Raw genomic sequence first — 14,999 nt, forward strand, 5'->3', positions numbered from 1 at the left:
GCTTTGTATACTCTTCTATATCGATACTACTATATTTCTCCATTCATCCAGCATAGTTGTTCTTGCCTGGAACATCTTAATTTGCCAAGACAATTTTGCCTTTATCATGCATTTCCACATCTAACATAGTCATTGGCTATTGCACGAAATTACAAAGTACAAAATTTAGATTTTTTGAGCATTACTTTCCTCAGTGCCAAATGGTAGACAAGATCCGCAGATTTCTTTGGTAAGACAAGGCTTCTAGTCGGTTGGGTTCTGCTTTGCATGTTTTTTCTGAAATTCAATGGCCTCCTTTAGGTAGTGATAATCCTTTTAGTGGGTGGATGGTGCTATTTTTGTTGGTTGATGGATGCTTTTAATGGTTGCCCTAAACTAGCAATTGAGTTGAACAGGGATCATTGTCAAGTATGACATATTCTGCAGAAACTATGGTGGAAACTATTCTTATCTTCTTCAGTCAGCAGCACATCCCTCTGTTTGAAAGTACCTACTTCGTAGGTTCCTTGTTTTGATACTTTAACTTGGAACGTATGCCCTTGTGCGTTTTGTGCATGTATGTAAGTGTTAGTGTGCACGCCTTTCCTTTTATTCTCCTCTCTTTCTTGCAGTTTTTCTTCCTTTATTTTTCACGTGTTAAGTGGGTGTGTGGGGGTGATTTTCGTACAACTGTTATTCTGATTGACCCATGATCATCATTTTTAACTCTTATTGCAAAGCTTTTCGTTTTGATGTTCTCCACTTCCATGGCTGAGTATCCTTTTATTGGGTGAGTTATGATTATTACTAGTTTATGTGTTACCCAACTATATATATATTTTTAATGATACGTAAACGTATTACCCAACTATTTAATGATCGAGTTAGTTAAGCTAGCAGAGGTTTGATGGGGGATGTGAAAAGGAGGGGGTTGTAGACTTAGGTAACCGTGGTTTTACCATTTAAGCCAGGATAATCTTGTAGTTTAATGCAAGCTGGGGGGTAGTCTAACTGCTAATTGTTTGGGTGCCATTATGTTAAAAATGGAGAATCGATTACCATGGTGAAGTTTTTGGTGCCTTGGGGAAATAACTTTGCAAAGTTAATCATACTCGGATTGATTAGTTATGGAGTATAAGTTACTGACAGATGGATTAACTAGAAAGAATTCTTTAAAAAATTTGGGGTGCAGAAGTGGAGCATGAGCTGATACCTTGGAAGGAATTTATTTATAAGCTGAAATCGATGGCCCCTTTGAGATTCTTAGCATGGCTTTGTTAAGGAAGTGATAACTTGGGAACCCTGCCGTGAGAGAGAAATACCATCTTGAAAGGCATATTTTCAATTCTTGGACGATTCTATCCTTGTGGGCCGGAGAGAGTTGCTTGTCCATGAGGTGGATTTTGTAGTGGTTATGGTGGTAAGATCTTGTGTAGGATTCTTGAACAATTTGCAATTGGTCCTGGATTAAAAAGCTAGGGTAACATAAAACTTTACAAGGGGGACAAGTTTTGTTGGCAACAAGTCTCTCATGGGAAGAACCTTCAGGAAAAATTGGATTTGTCATTAGCCTAGGGGCTCTAGACAGTACTCTTTTGTCTTGGGTAGCCCTTGGAGATATTCAGCATTAGCTTTTCTTGCTGGTAGGTTTCTAATAAAGAGTTATATGCTTACCACCATTTTAACTTCTTAAAATATTTAACTAGAACTAGTTTCAGCAAAGCAGTCCAGGTTTAGTTAGGTTTCTGCTGTTTTGGTCTCGGCTCAAAGCCAGAAATGTTGTTCCCACATATATCTGGTGACTTGAACTGATAGGTTGGAGCTGGAGGCCAACTTGATCCTCAGTCCCTAATTCGGGTTCAGGTAGATGGGGGAAGAACGCTTGGAAAGCGTTTTTAGCGGAGTTAGCTGCTCCGTATGACTGGTTTAGGGTCATGACGGCGGAAGTAAGCTCTCCTAATCTGTCTGATTGGTCAACCAATTTGGGATTGATTGACTGCGCGGGTGTGTTCTTTAGACGCAGGGATATTTATCCTATCCCTAGTGGTCTAGATGAACCCATTCAGAGCAGTTGGGAATGTTGGTGGACGTTAGGGAAGAAGCGTAGTCTGCTGAAACATACAAAGAAGCATTCGAACCAGCAGTTCCAGTTTCTCCCGCATCTGGATCTGCAGAAAATATAGGGTATTTTGTAAGTCTAGACTCAATTACATTGACCCTTTGTTCCTTAGAGCTCAGCTACTCTCAATGTTCTCTTGTGTCTATTCCTTTGATACGTCTCCAGATGCGTAGTCTTTGGCGGATGAAACTCTTCTTAATTAAGATTCAACACCTGAAATGGCTTCTGATTTAGCTTACGATTCAGATTCGAATGGAGATGCTACTTCAGGAAATGCTATTGAGGGTCGATGTAATTGAGCTCATTCATCAAAGTGCAAAAGGTGGCTGGAGCGGCTGAATGACATTCCCGATACTTGCTTGATTTTTAGAATATGGAGGGTTGATGTAATTGAGGACTGTCAATCCTAGCGCATAGGATCCAAGGAAGGATGTTGAACCTGGGAATGGAACCTCATATTACATTGACTCGTCGTCCCTATTGGAACAAAGTGATCTTATCTCCTTCACCTTTGGTAAAGTGATTTCATCTCCTCTCTTCTATTGCATATCCTTGATGCCTATCAGAACAAACTCATCTCTTTGTTACACAACCTCCCCTATTTCTTTAGTAAGTGTACTTTGACTGATAGCCTTCGCTTGCCTTGGGTGAAGAGAAAGGGTTGGTCAAGTTAGCTCTGTTTCATATCCTCTGGTTGAGCAAGCAATAGGGCTACGTCAAAACCAAAGGCTACTACAGCCATAAGACAAATGAAGGGATCATCAGGCTAGGGAAAGGGAAGGGGCGTGGTTGGTGTGTCAAGTAAGGGAACCTGTAGGAAGGTGAGATGACCTGTCGAATTCACATCATCAATCGCCAATGTGCGAATGAATTTTTGAACCTTTTCAGTTTGATTTTGTTCCATTTTTTGTTGAGCGGTCTTATCAAATAAGGGATCAGACCGCTCCTGGTGTTCGAACTAGTCATTAATGGTCGGCTTAATTGGTATCCTTTCGGTATGCGTTGCGAACACTTTCATTTTTAGCGTCTCATCTTCTCTAGAGAAGCGAAAATCGAACGGATAGAGCAGATGGTCCAACTACAGAACTTATTCTTTTTCATTACTTCCATGGTCGTGTTAAGAGGCACAATAACACCCATACTATTGAAATGGTTCTTTTTTTATTTTGAAAAGAGGCCTTGACTATTACACTTTGGTTGATGAAAAATGATTTAAAAAATATAACAATACAACTTGCAAAGTAATATATCATTTGGATCTTGGTAGATATTGGGATGGAATCGTATCCGATCTAAATTCAACTCAGGTCAAGAAACATCAACCCATATTTGAATCATATTTAGATTCGAATATACTTAATGAAATCAAACCCTTAAAATTTGGATTCGGATCACTCAGATTTCAGATAAAATCCATACCATTTTAAGCTCTGATTACACCCCAATTATGAATGAGTGAGAATAAGTAAAAATTGGGGTGCCAATTCTAATCATAATAGTAAACGCCTATTGAAATTGATTGAACATGTGTTATAAAGGGGGGTAAAAGGAGAAACATAGAATTAGGGCATTATTAAATGTTTTTTTTTTTTTTTTTTTTTGAGATTAAAGTGTGGTTACGAAGTTCAATCGAAACCCACCGTTGATTGGTTCTTCACGTTTTAGCCATTAAAGTGGTTGGGAGAAGATAAAGTTAAAATTTTTTTTTTTTGTTATATAATAAGAATATATAATAACATATATATATATATATATTTTATTGTAAAACATAAATACATAATACATATATTATATTAGAGTGGATATTATCGAATCGGATATCGCAATATCCAAATTTGTATCCGAAACTCATTCGAATTTTAAAATGACATCCGAATTCGAATTCGATATGCGAAAATTTTGGATAATATCTGATTTTTTGAATTCAAATTTGAATTTGGATTTCGACTATCCATTGACACCCCTACTTAGAATTATCATTTGGTTAAAAATGGATTCTGTAAGATGGATTGTGCCCAAATGACCCTCCTTACATAAGAATTGAAGGAAGCATTAGCACGAATTTTCTTGGCCACTCAAATATTTGCCAAATTATAATTTGGATCTGAAAAACGCTCTTGCTTCTCGGTACTGATGACCAAGAAAAATCAACTACTTTTTATATCTCCTCGTGGAGAACCTATGTGTCAGTATGAATTATATGGCCTCTCTCTCTCTCTCTGGGCCTAAGCTGTATTAGAAGTGGATCCCATCTTCCTTGTACAAGTATAAAATGCTATACATTAAGAAAAAGCCAATAGCCGACCTTTTGTTTGAGGGCATGCCACGTGTGCAATAAAGTTGGAGATGAGGTATGTAGATCCTAAATCTAGGCCCAACCTGTCCATGGATTTAGACTCGTCACATGGCTACTCTTAAGTTAGGGTCCAGTTGATCAAATGGGTTAGAGTTGATTAACTTCTAACTTCTTGGACCCATAAAATGATAAAATTTATATTCATAGATTAGGTCTCCTCAAATGAAAAAGGCATTTTGACCAAATTATCATTTTAATATTATTTATTATTATTATTATTTAGAATTTAGATGGGGTCCACCACTTAAATAAAGTATTATTCTATGGACTAGGACAATCAATAGTTTTCTTACGGAGAAAGATGAATCCCCATTCATTTCAGCATTTGGTCATCATTCATTTATGGGCTGTCAATGGGTCAGGTGTTTACCCCACTTGACGTGGACTGAGCCTGGTTTGTGTTAAAAAGCCCATTTACTATTACTAAATGGGTTCGGGCTTGATTACAGTATATGAATGGGCTTGGGCTCGAGAGCTAGGCCGATGTATGGACAGTCTGATCACGTCACGTGTGGGTTGGTGTTCGACCAAGACATTTTTATTTGGCCTGGCATGACCAGTGGATGAGTCAGGTTTATTCTAAAGTTTTGAGGCCCGAACTCGACCTGGGCCGACCTACTGACAATCCAATCTATAGTCAAGACCAGAGTAAAAATGACACATAATTAAAACATGAAATCCAATGGTGAGGATAAAACATGTATCTCAAGGATATATCAAATATTCCTAAGATACAACCCACCGTTGGATTTCATGTTTTAATAGTCAAGATTTCGTATCATTTCATGAGTCAACGGATCCCAATCCTTTAGAATAACATGACCATGTGATTAAAGCAAGTTTCTACCTACCTATAACCTGTAACCATCAACTTACTTTTTGCTAATCCTACCAAGAAAAGAGCATTAAAAGCACAAGAGAGAGAGAGAGAGAGGAGAAAAGCCATTCCAGTTCACATTAGATCGAGAATCTGTGCCAACTCTGAATGATCTTTCTCAATCAATTTTATAACATTAATTATAGCAAGAAACTACCATGAAATTTAGATCTTCATTCTTATAAAATGTAATTATGCTTTAGTCTGGGTTGGATGGGCCTATATTTATTTAAGAAGAGTTATATATTTTATTCAAAATTATTGAATTAAATCATATTTATGAAAATCATCATCATATATCTGATTTTCTATTTATTTATTTAACAATTTTTTTTGTTTTGTTTTGATGTACAGTTTTCTTAAGGACAATTCGATTGAATTAACCTTTATTTCCTTCAGTTGGATGCAGGTTCTCAAGAAGGGTAAATAGTAAATTAATGTAACCATAAAATATATAATTGTTCTGATAAAAATAAATAAATAATTATCATTTTTGTAAATATTAAAAAATATAACTGTTTCAATAAATTTTGCAAAATATTCAGCCTTTTTCTTTGGGTAAATTCCGGAATAATTATTGAAGCTTTCAAAAACAATGAAAGTGTTACATGTGTTGACACAACTACCAAATAATGTTGACAAAATATTATCAAATTGTCAACATTATATGATAATTTTGTCAACATTAACAACACTTCGAAAATATTGAAATTTTTTATAATTATTTAAGAATTTACACCTTTTTTTTTTCTTTTATAGAATACCCTTTAGTCAAACCCTACTATAGAGTACAATAAGATCCAAACTTTATTAAAAACTCATCCTCACATTGGAAAAATATATTAATGTTGAATTCATTTTAGAGTACTTTGGTTCCACGAGGCATGTTAGTCCACTTATCAGCCTATTTTCAATGCATCAATTGATTAATGCTCATTAGTTCTTAATATCTTATGTAATTAAAAATATTTTAAGATGAAAAGATGTTTTACTGTTTGTTATAAAAACATATACCGGCAAAAAAGAGAGATTCTATTGCCACAACAGCTTCTGCTAATGCCACCCCAATTCATATGTAAATCACCAAAGAATTAACATAAATTTTGGGGTGGCGTTAGAATCTCTTGATAAAAACATAAAAGTTGAGAGATACCCTCTTGTCTCTTCAATGTTAAAGAGGTTTACTATCGCCACAACAACTTTTAGTAATGCCACACCAACTATGTACAATTCTTTAGGATTTGATATGACATTAGTAAAAGTTGGTGTGGCAATAGCAGCTCTCATGTTAAAAAGTAGAAATTATTTGCATATTTTTTAGGATATAGTTTTTTTTTTTTCATCTTTACCTTACCACATGATAAGTTCAATATTTTCGAGAGATGACGATAGTGAGGACATTAGTAGAAGAGGCTATTAAATAGTCTAAGCACAACATATATAATAGATAGTCTAAGCACAACACAAGGAGATGATTCACTAGTTGATTTTTGACACAAATCAACACATATGTGACACGTGTCAAGTATCATAATTATTTTATCCTCTACAATGCCCACCCTGCTCCAAAGCTCTAATATGTCCCTGCGCCAAACTCTGCGACAACGCGAAGAATACTGGTAAGACACACACCACGAGTAGTGTCTCGATCTATTAAGGGTTGAAGTGTCTTCAATCAAGGTAATATCTCTTGGTTTGATCAATATTGCTGTCTGATCATTGAATTTGCTAACTTTGACCATTGGTCATGATAATCTATCTCAAAGTGACACTTGTACAATGGATGGGTTATGTGGAAAACTGACCTTCACAATGATGATGACGAAGATGGTGAGAGTGGTATAGTCTATTATTGGGGGAAGTCATGAGACGGCATTGAGTATAAACTTAGTGGCAAAGACATGAAAACCACGATTCATGTCTCCTAGGTAAGGCATCTTTCAAACTCCCCAAATGCAATAGCTTTTTCTCAGAAACAGCCCCCACCAACCACTTTTCAGTACCTCCCTCACACCCATCACACAGTTCTAGCCACTTTCTCTTCTCTCCTTTTTTTTTTTCTTGGGATTCTCAAGTCAAACACCTTATATAACTGTAAAAGCTCACTACGCTTCATAGTAAAAGAAAGAAAGACAAATAAGAGACTAAAGCCTAAGCTTTGTTATTTTAGTTCCATTTGTTTTGGAGTGATCATGGAGTCTGAAGATGTTGCATCAGCTCCTTCTACTCCTGCCACCCCAGGCACACCTGGGGCTCCTCTCTTTGGTGGGTTCAAGACAGAGAGAAGTGGGTATGTTAGAAGATCACTTCTTAAGAGCTGTAAATGTTTCAGTGTAGAACCATGGACCATGGAAGAAGGAAGCTTGGGTTCCACAATCTGTGCCTTGCCTCAACCGCCGGTCTCACTTGCTCGAAAGGTAAACAACACACACGTAGATCTAGAATTTCTCTAAGAATTTTTGTAAATTTTTTTTGAGTCTCTTCTTCTATTTATTGTTAGTTTATGTGATTTTGCCCATATTCATATACCAAGACCTTGAAAATGAAAATTGACCCAATTCTCTATTATATCTTCTTATATCAAGATCTTGAAAACTGACCCATTTGTAGTCTATTATATGTACTTTTTCATGGGTTCTTATATGAAGATCTTGAAAATGAAAACTGACCCATTTCTCTATAATGTGTGTTTCTTGATGGGTTTGTGGTAAAATCAGGTGGGAGCAGAGTTCATAGGCACATTCATACTAATCTTTGCAGGGACAGCCACAGGAATTGTGAACCAAAAGACACAAGGATCCGAAACACTTCTCGGCCTCGCCGCCTCTACCGGTCTTGCTGTCATGATAGTCATACTCTCTACTGGCCACATCTCAGGAGCCCATCTCAACCCATCTGTCACCATTGCCTTTGCAGCTCTCAAACACTTCCCATGGAAACAAGTAATGTATCAATTTGTGTGTGTTTGTCTGTGTGATTCTAGATCCTTCTAGAAGCTTCTAGAATGACAGTGGGTTCCACTTGGCAGGTACCCATGTACATTGGAGCACAGGTGATGGCTTCTCTATGTGCTTCATTTGCACTCAAGGAAATTTTCCATCCTTTCATGGGTGGTGGAGTTACTGTTCCTTCTGGAAGTTATGGTCAGGCTTTTACTTTGGAGTTCATCATCTCATTTAACCTCATGTTTGTTGTCACAGCAGTGGCCACCGACACTAGAGCAGTGAGTATCTCTAAGCACCCTCAACTGAGCTAACATAGCCATTAGATCTATTGACTTTTTCTCTAGATTATTCCAAATTGTCATGCGTTGATGGGGTCCACTTAAAGGTGGATCTCACAATCACAGGCTGATGGTGCACACACTTCTAGTGTCCCCATTCCATTAGACCTAGTTTTTTCTCCATGAATTGTGTAGGCAGGGGCATTTTGGTAATTAAACTGAAATATTAGTCGACAATGACATACGAGTCTTTCTTTGCATGCAGGTGGGAGAGTTAGCTGGGATTGCTGTTGGAGCCACTGTCATGCTCAACATACTAATTGCAGGGTATAACATTTTAAAATTCAATTTTACCCTTATGATAATTTGAGAGAAAGAGATTTTTGACTCACAAAAGAGTCAATTCGAAATCTCACAGAATCTCAAATCCCACAAAATCTAATGAGGGTAATTCTATAATTTGAAAATCCCCTCAATACAAGTGAGTTTGTGTGATTTGTTGATCTAAGATAAATTTTAGATTGACTTTTGTGTGAATAATTTTATTTTTTAATGATGATTGATGAATCTTCCATTTGATGGCGCCCACTTAGGTCAAAGATTAACCTTCTTGATCCATTGTAACCATCAGTCCCAGGGGTGGAGCCAGGATTTTGTTTTCGTGGGGCAAATTACAAATAGAAAAATTTTCTGATTTTCTATGGGGCAAAGTAGTAGAATGTTAAAAAATTTTGTGGGGGCAAATTATAAATAAAAAAAATTTCAAAACTTCTGTGGGGGCAAAGCAGTAGAATGTTAAAAAAAAATTGAAAATTATTAATGCCTCCCTATGGATTTTAGAAATTCTTGTGGGGGCAATTGCCCCCACTGCCCCCACTGTAAATCCGCCCCTGATCAGTCCAGATCAGGTGGTTACAATCATCTTATAGATCTATAAGATTGGACCCGTCAAACATAGCTTCTTATACCAGTGTATGACTGTAGACAATTCTAAGGGTCTACAAATTTTTTACCTTAAATGCCGAATCAAGAGATTGATGTGACAAAGCTCTCAACTCATGTTAAAATATTCCTTCGTCGGAAAACATTAAAAGATGTCTTTATCAAAAGTTTGATAAGTCATCCCTAGATACACATGGGTAAGAGCATGATTTTTCAAGTTACGGTTATTTTCATGATTTTTTATTTTATTTTTACACATTCTCATAGAAGCTAGATCCGAAAGCTATTCCAAAAGGTTCGACTTTTGCCCTTCTAGTTTGAGTGATGTTTTTCTCACATAATTTCTTGTTACATTGCTCACAGACTCTCTAGCTCGTGCCATGGCAAGTCTAATGAGGGTAATTTTATAAATTAGGAGTGTCATTTAATACAAGTAAACTCATGTGATTGGTGGATCCCACATTCTGAGAGCAAAATTTTTTTCTTTTAATTATGTAATTTGCAGCATTTGGATGTCGTTGAGTGCATACCAAATACTAATTTTTTTTATGGAAAAAGAGCTGTTCTATATTCAAGGGTAGAGCTAGGATTTTCCTGCAGTGGGGGTAAACTATAGTTAGTTGTTTAGTGAAGATGAATGGTTTTAAGGAGAAATTAAGAGGTTTTTAATTAGAAATTGAAGAAAATGATATTTAAATCATTTCCAATTAATATTTGAGAAGTCCAGGTCAAGAGATAATGTCATCAACAAGAAATTGAAGAGGTGAGGGGGTGGAGACAAATGGGGCACATAATTAGTTGAAAATATAGGGGTGTCTCAAAATTGTGTTGGGGTAGAAATTGGAGGGAAATGAGGGTGTAAGGGCAAATGGGAAGAGAGGTGAGGGAATGGGGACAAATGGGGCATGTGATTAATTGAAAATATAGGGGTGTCTTAAAGTTTTATGGGAGCAAAATTGGAGGGAAGTGAAGGTGTAAGGGCAAATGGGTAGAGAAGTGAGGGAATGAAGACAAATGGAACATGTAATTAGTTGAAAATATAGGGGTGTCTCAAAATTCTATTGGGGCAAAAATTGGAGAGAGGTGAGGGTGTGGGGGCAAATGGGGAGAGAGGTGAGGGAGTGGGGACAAATGGGACCTGTAATTAGTTGAAAATACAAGGGTGTTTCAAAGTTTTGTAGGAGCAATTGCCCCCACCAACTCTTTACTAGCTCTGCCTGTGTCTATACTAACTTCCTACAAGACTGCATTGACGTGCGAGCGTGCAAGGAACTATAGATGCTTCTCACTCGTATATCAAGGAAAAAATCTATGGTCCTTTGCACACCTCTATATCAACACAATGCACAGTGTAGTGTCACAGTAAATCAGTTTAGCATTTTTTTGGGGGGAAAAAAGAAAGGTTTGTGGGATAGAAAAACTAAAATCAACCCTACAAACAGTACCAAACCCAGCCTGGACGGATAAAAACAAAAAAAAATTCAACATTTATTTTCGACTAGGAATTTTGATAATCTAATCAACTTTAGTTCGGATCATGTGCAATAAAGTTATTGGCCCACCAATCTGACATTTCACATCATGAAGCATGTGTACAAAATGCACCATGCCTCAGGCCTATCACATCATTTCTCCTAAGGGCCTGTTTGAATGACATTAGTCTCACAATCCTCAATGCCTTAATTAATAAAATAAGAGAGAAAAGTACATTATTCTTATGTCACATTTGCATGTTCATGTTCTTTGTGAAGGCAAACCACTGGAGCTTCTATGAATCCAGTGAGAACACTGGGTCCAGCCATAGCTGCTAACAACTACAAGGCCATTTGGGTCTACCTCACCGCTCCTATCGTTGGCGCGCTTAGTGGGGCAGGTGCTTACTCTATCGTCAAATTGCCAGAAGACAGTGATGCTTTAGATAATCCATCTGAGGTTCGAAGTCTAAGAAGATAACGCAAGTGTCCCAAGATGAATGTGACAACACTGAGGATATATAGTAAAATTACTTAAAACTATATATCTGCCTATTTAAATAAGAGTCCGGATCGTATACAATCAGAGAAGAGGGCTAAAACCCTATTCCCACACCTCAGATATTGCCATGTAGATATCAAAGTTTTTTTTTTCTTTTTTTTTTATACATTTAATTAATGACAGATCTTTGTGGCAAGATTTGACGTGTAGGAGTGGAGTTTTAACCCTCCTCCCTAGATGTATAGGGTTCAAACTCATTAAATAAATACATATAGATATATGTCTCAACTTATTTATTAATCAAGTATGTATATTATTAAATCAAAATTGAGTGTGAAGAGTCGACCCTTGTCTGGCATTAATGATTTGTTATGGCTGTTTGAATATTAGGGGAAACATTGTCTTGTAGTTGAATTGTTAGAGAAGTTGTGATTGAGATCGAGTAAAGGAGTGTTTGAGGTATATTTTATTTGAATAAGTTAAGAGTCTATGAGTTTGGCCTACCGTAGGGCTTTCATTTATTAATGGGTGATTTAGGTATACCCATCCATGTTTTGGGGAATATTTGAGATACCCTTTTATTTTTAAGCTGATAACATGACTCCTTGACATCAGTCTTCTATTATTGATTAATAAAAAATGATATAAATACCCTCATCTTCAACCAATTTTTTTTTTTCTAAAAGCAGTAATCTTGAACCTTTTCAACCTCTATGGCAAATTATTTTTAATCTATTAATTCTCATCTTCCATTTATCTTTTTCAACCTTGCCTTAATCCTGTGTAAAATCCCTAATTCTTTTACTCAAAATTCATTGTCTTTCATTTCTTCAAATATCTTATATTGTTTTTGAGATTTGAAGGTTGAAGTAGATAAAATCTTAAGTTTGAAGATGTGGGTAAAATATTTGATCTAACATGTTCAAGATGACTGTATTTTGGGAAGAACAATCCAGGGTATGACTTTTGACTAAGGGTCAAAGATGAGGCGGTTTAGGTCATTTTTTATTAGTACATTAGAGAAGACCGAGGTCAACGAGGCAGGTCATCAGTTTGAGCACGCCAGTGGCCTCTCAAATATGGACTGAAACTGGAGGGGTAGGTTTAAAATTCCTTTGTCATTTTATGTGAGCTATGTACCACTCCATGTGACTACATATATTCTATCGAGATCAGATTCCCTTTATGTGTCTTAGGGTTCTTTTGATTGAATAATTGTAGCTGTTGAGTGAGCAAATTTACGATTTAGGACGATTCTCGATTGGTGTGGGGATCCAATCAGTGATATCCATGTAAAGTGGGCCCATATAATCAGACATAAGATCAATCATCCATGTCTTAAAATCCGAATCGATAATTGGAAACAAAATTTATCAAATTGAATGACGATCCATTTTGGTTGATTCAATTTATTTATTTTCTCAAGCAAGAAAAGTAGAAAATAAATAACCAATCAAATAAAAAAAAGTAGAAAGAAATTAAATATAAAATCTGATTTATATAGACATTCGATTTATATTCATTAACATGTTAAAAATATGTACATTTCCCCCTAAATTAATTAAAAAAAAAAAAAACCAATGGTTCATGAAGAAATCTATTATTAAAAATTTGTTGGATGATCATTACATGAACCCTAATAAAGTATTTATAGAGATTACATCAATCAAAATGGTAAAAGTCTAATATAAAAATCATAATTAACATAAATCATTCGTGATATAAAACCTTCTATTTGTGATGAGATATACTAACAATGATCCAATTTATTTCATACATCTTAATACAATATATCTTATGCTCTAATAGTTCATCCGATTTTAAACACTCCAATGTAAGATTTTAAAAACTTGTCGTTCTCACTCTTTCATTGATTAGCCTCCGTTTCTCACCAAGAATAACTTCAAGAAAGAAAAAGCAGGAAAAGTAAAAAAGGAAAAAAGAAAGAAGAAAGAAGAAAGAAAGAAAGACTGACCCCACATATTTCCACCACGAAGTAGAATCATACCCATGATTTTTAGTATTCAATATATGTTTTAACAATTTTCTACTTTGATGATCTTCATTCATCAATATTTTCTTTCAATGTTTATTTCTAAAGACACATGAGATCAATATTTATTTAAGAAAAAAAAAACTTAATATGATGGAAGAAATGAGATTCCAACATTTTGGAAGCGAATTCCTTTATTTTGGAAGTGAGGATTGAAGAAGGATCAGCTCCTAAAGCACCAAAGTGAGGTTTGGGAGTGAGAGCAGCACTCCTAGTCGAAGGATCCAATCATTAGGGTTACATCTTTTCCAATCCAAATCCAACCCAAGATAAAGAAAGACCAACCCTAGTCCATCCCTGGGTTGGGCCCAACAAATTTGTACCTTATTAAGTTCTAACAACGTTAAAGGGATCAATTACAAAAGTGGTACATTAGGTTTACCCTATAATGACAATCACTAGAGTTTATGGAGTAGGGATCTTAAAAATAATAAGCAAAGAAAAAAATGGATTAAAATTTGAATTTGGTACCATTTTGGCAATTATTTTAAATCACTATAGTTACAATCATTGTAGTTTATGGAGTTTGGATCTCAAAAATAATGAGCCAAGAAAAAAGTGGATTAAAATTTGACAATTATTTTTAAATCAACCCCCCCCCCCCCCCCCCCCCCCCCCCCCCCACACACACACAGATAATAGTAAGAAAAAAAGAGGGATATTCCATCTTAAAGTTGAAGTAGTGATAATATGACTCACCAAGCATACTCAATCGACTCCCTGACGTGGACAAGTTTGAGAATCGTACAGTTCCCTCGGGATACACAGGTCCCTTGAGATACACTTTTTATGGGGAAGTGCAATCGTGTAGTCCGAGGCATATAGATCTATGGTTCCCGAACTTGTCACGTCAGGGAGTCGATTGAGTATGCCACCTGGCAAGTCATATTATCACAACTCTTAAAGTTGTTAGTTCTGAAAAATGGAATGCCAAAATAATGCAATTCCGTAGTAACGAAATCCCATAGCAGGTGATCTTAATGATGATGTATATGCGTTCATTTCTTACTTATCAATTATGGGGATTTCCTCTAGTGCTAATACAGTTGCAGCATTAAGGCTTGCAAGAAAGCCAGAGAACAAAGGCAAACTTATTGTGGTAAAAATAACTTTTTTTTCTTTACAAATTATGTTAAAATCTTTGAATCCAGTTATCAGTGAAGAATCTAAACTTACATATTAGGAATTCATACAGGTGACGATGGGTTGGGTACTAATATATTCACATATGATATGGTGTACAAATTTGAGCCCAAAGGGGTTTTTGCTATGGAATGTTTGGTTATTTAGTCTGATAGTTATTTAAAAAATTGTATACCCAGATACCCAAACCCAACTTAATTATTAATTGGATCCAGAAACTCACCTCTGGGTTTGAGTTCATCTATGTTGGAAAATCATAATCCCATTGACACCTTATACTGCGTTGATCTTCTAACTTCACAATTAAATGAAACAAGTAACATTGTTGTTACA

The 14,999-nt window shown here is 36.0% G+C and overlaps 1 protein-coding gene across 2 annotated transcripts; it reads left to right on the forward strand.

The window, feature by feature from the left end:
- Positions 1–6,901: 6,901 nt before the first annotated feature.
- On the forward strand, positions 6,902–12,201 carry LOC147389176 (aquaporin NIP6-1-like). Of its 2 annotated transcripts, none has more exons than XM_086419038.1 (5): positions 6,902–7,748; positions 8,049–8,273; positions 8,360–8,554; positions 8,820–8,881; positions 9,860–10,583. In XM_086419038.1, exons 1-5 carry the CDS (start codon positions 7,524–7,526, stop codon positions 9,909–9,911), a joined length of 759 nt encoding a protein of 252 aa, XP_086275164.1. In that variant the 5' UTR covers positions 6,902–7,523; the 3' UTR covers positions 9,912–10,583. The 2 variants fall into 2 exon arrangements, with proteins under 2 accessions (XP_086275164.1, XP_086275163.1); XM_086419037.1 differs by lacking the exon at positions 9,860–10,583 and adding an exon at positions 11,248–12,201 and having other exon boundaries at positions 6,903–7,748.
- The last annotated feature ends 2,798 nt before the right edge of the window (positions 12,202–14,999 follow it).

Source organism: Akebia trifoliata, chromosome 12 (genome assembly GCF_017979445.1).
Source record: "Akebia trifoliata isolate Shusen 1 chromosome 12, ASM1797944v1, whole genome shotgun sequence".
NCBI classification, from domain to species: domain Eukaryota; kingdom Viridiplantae; phylum Streptophyta; class Magnoliopsida; order Ranunculales; family Lardizabalaceae; genus Akebia; species Akebia trifoliata.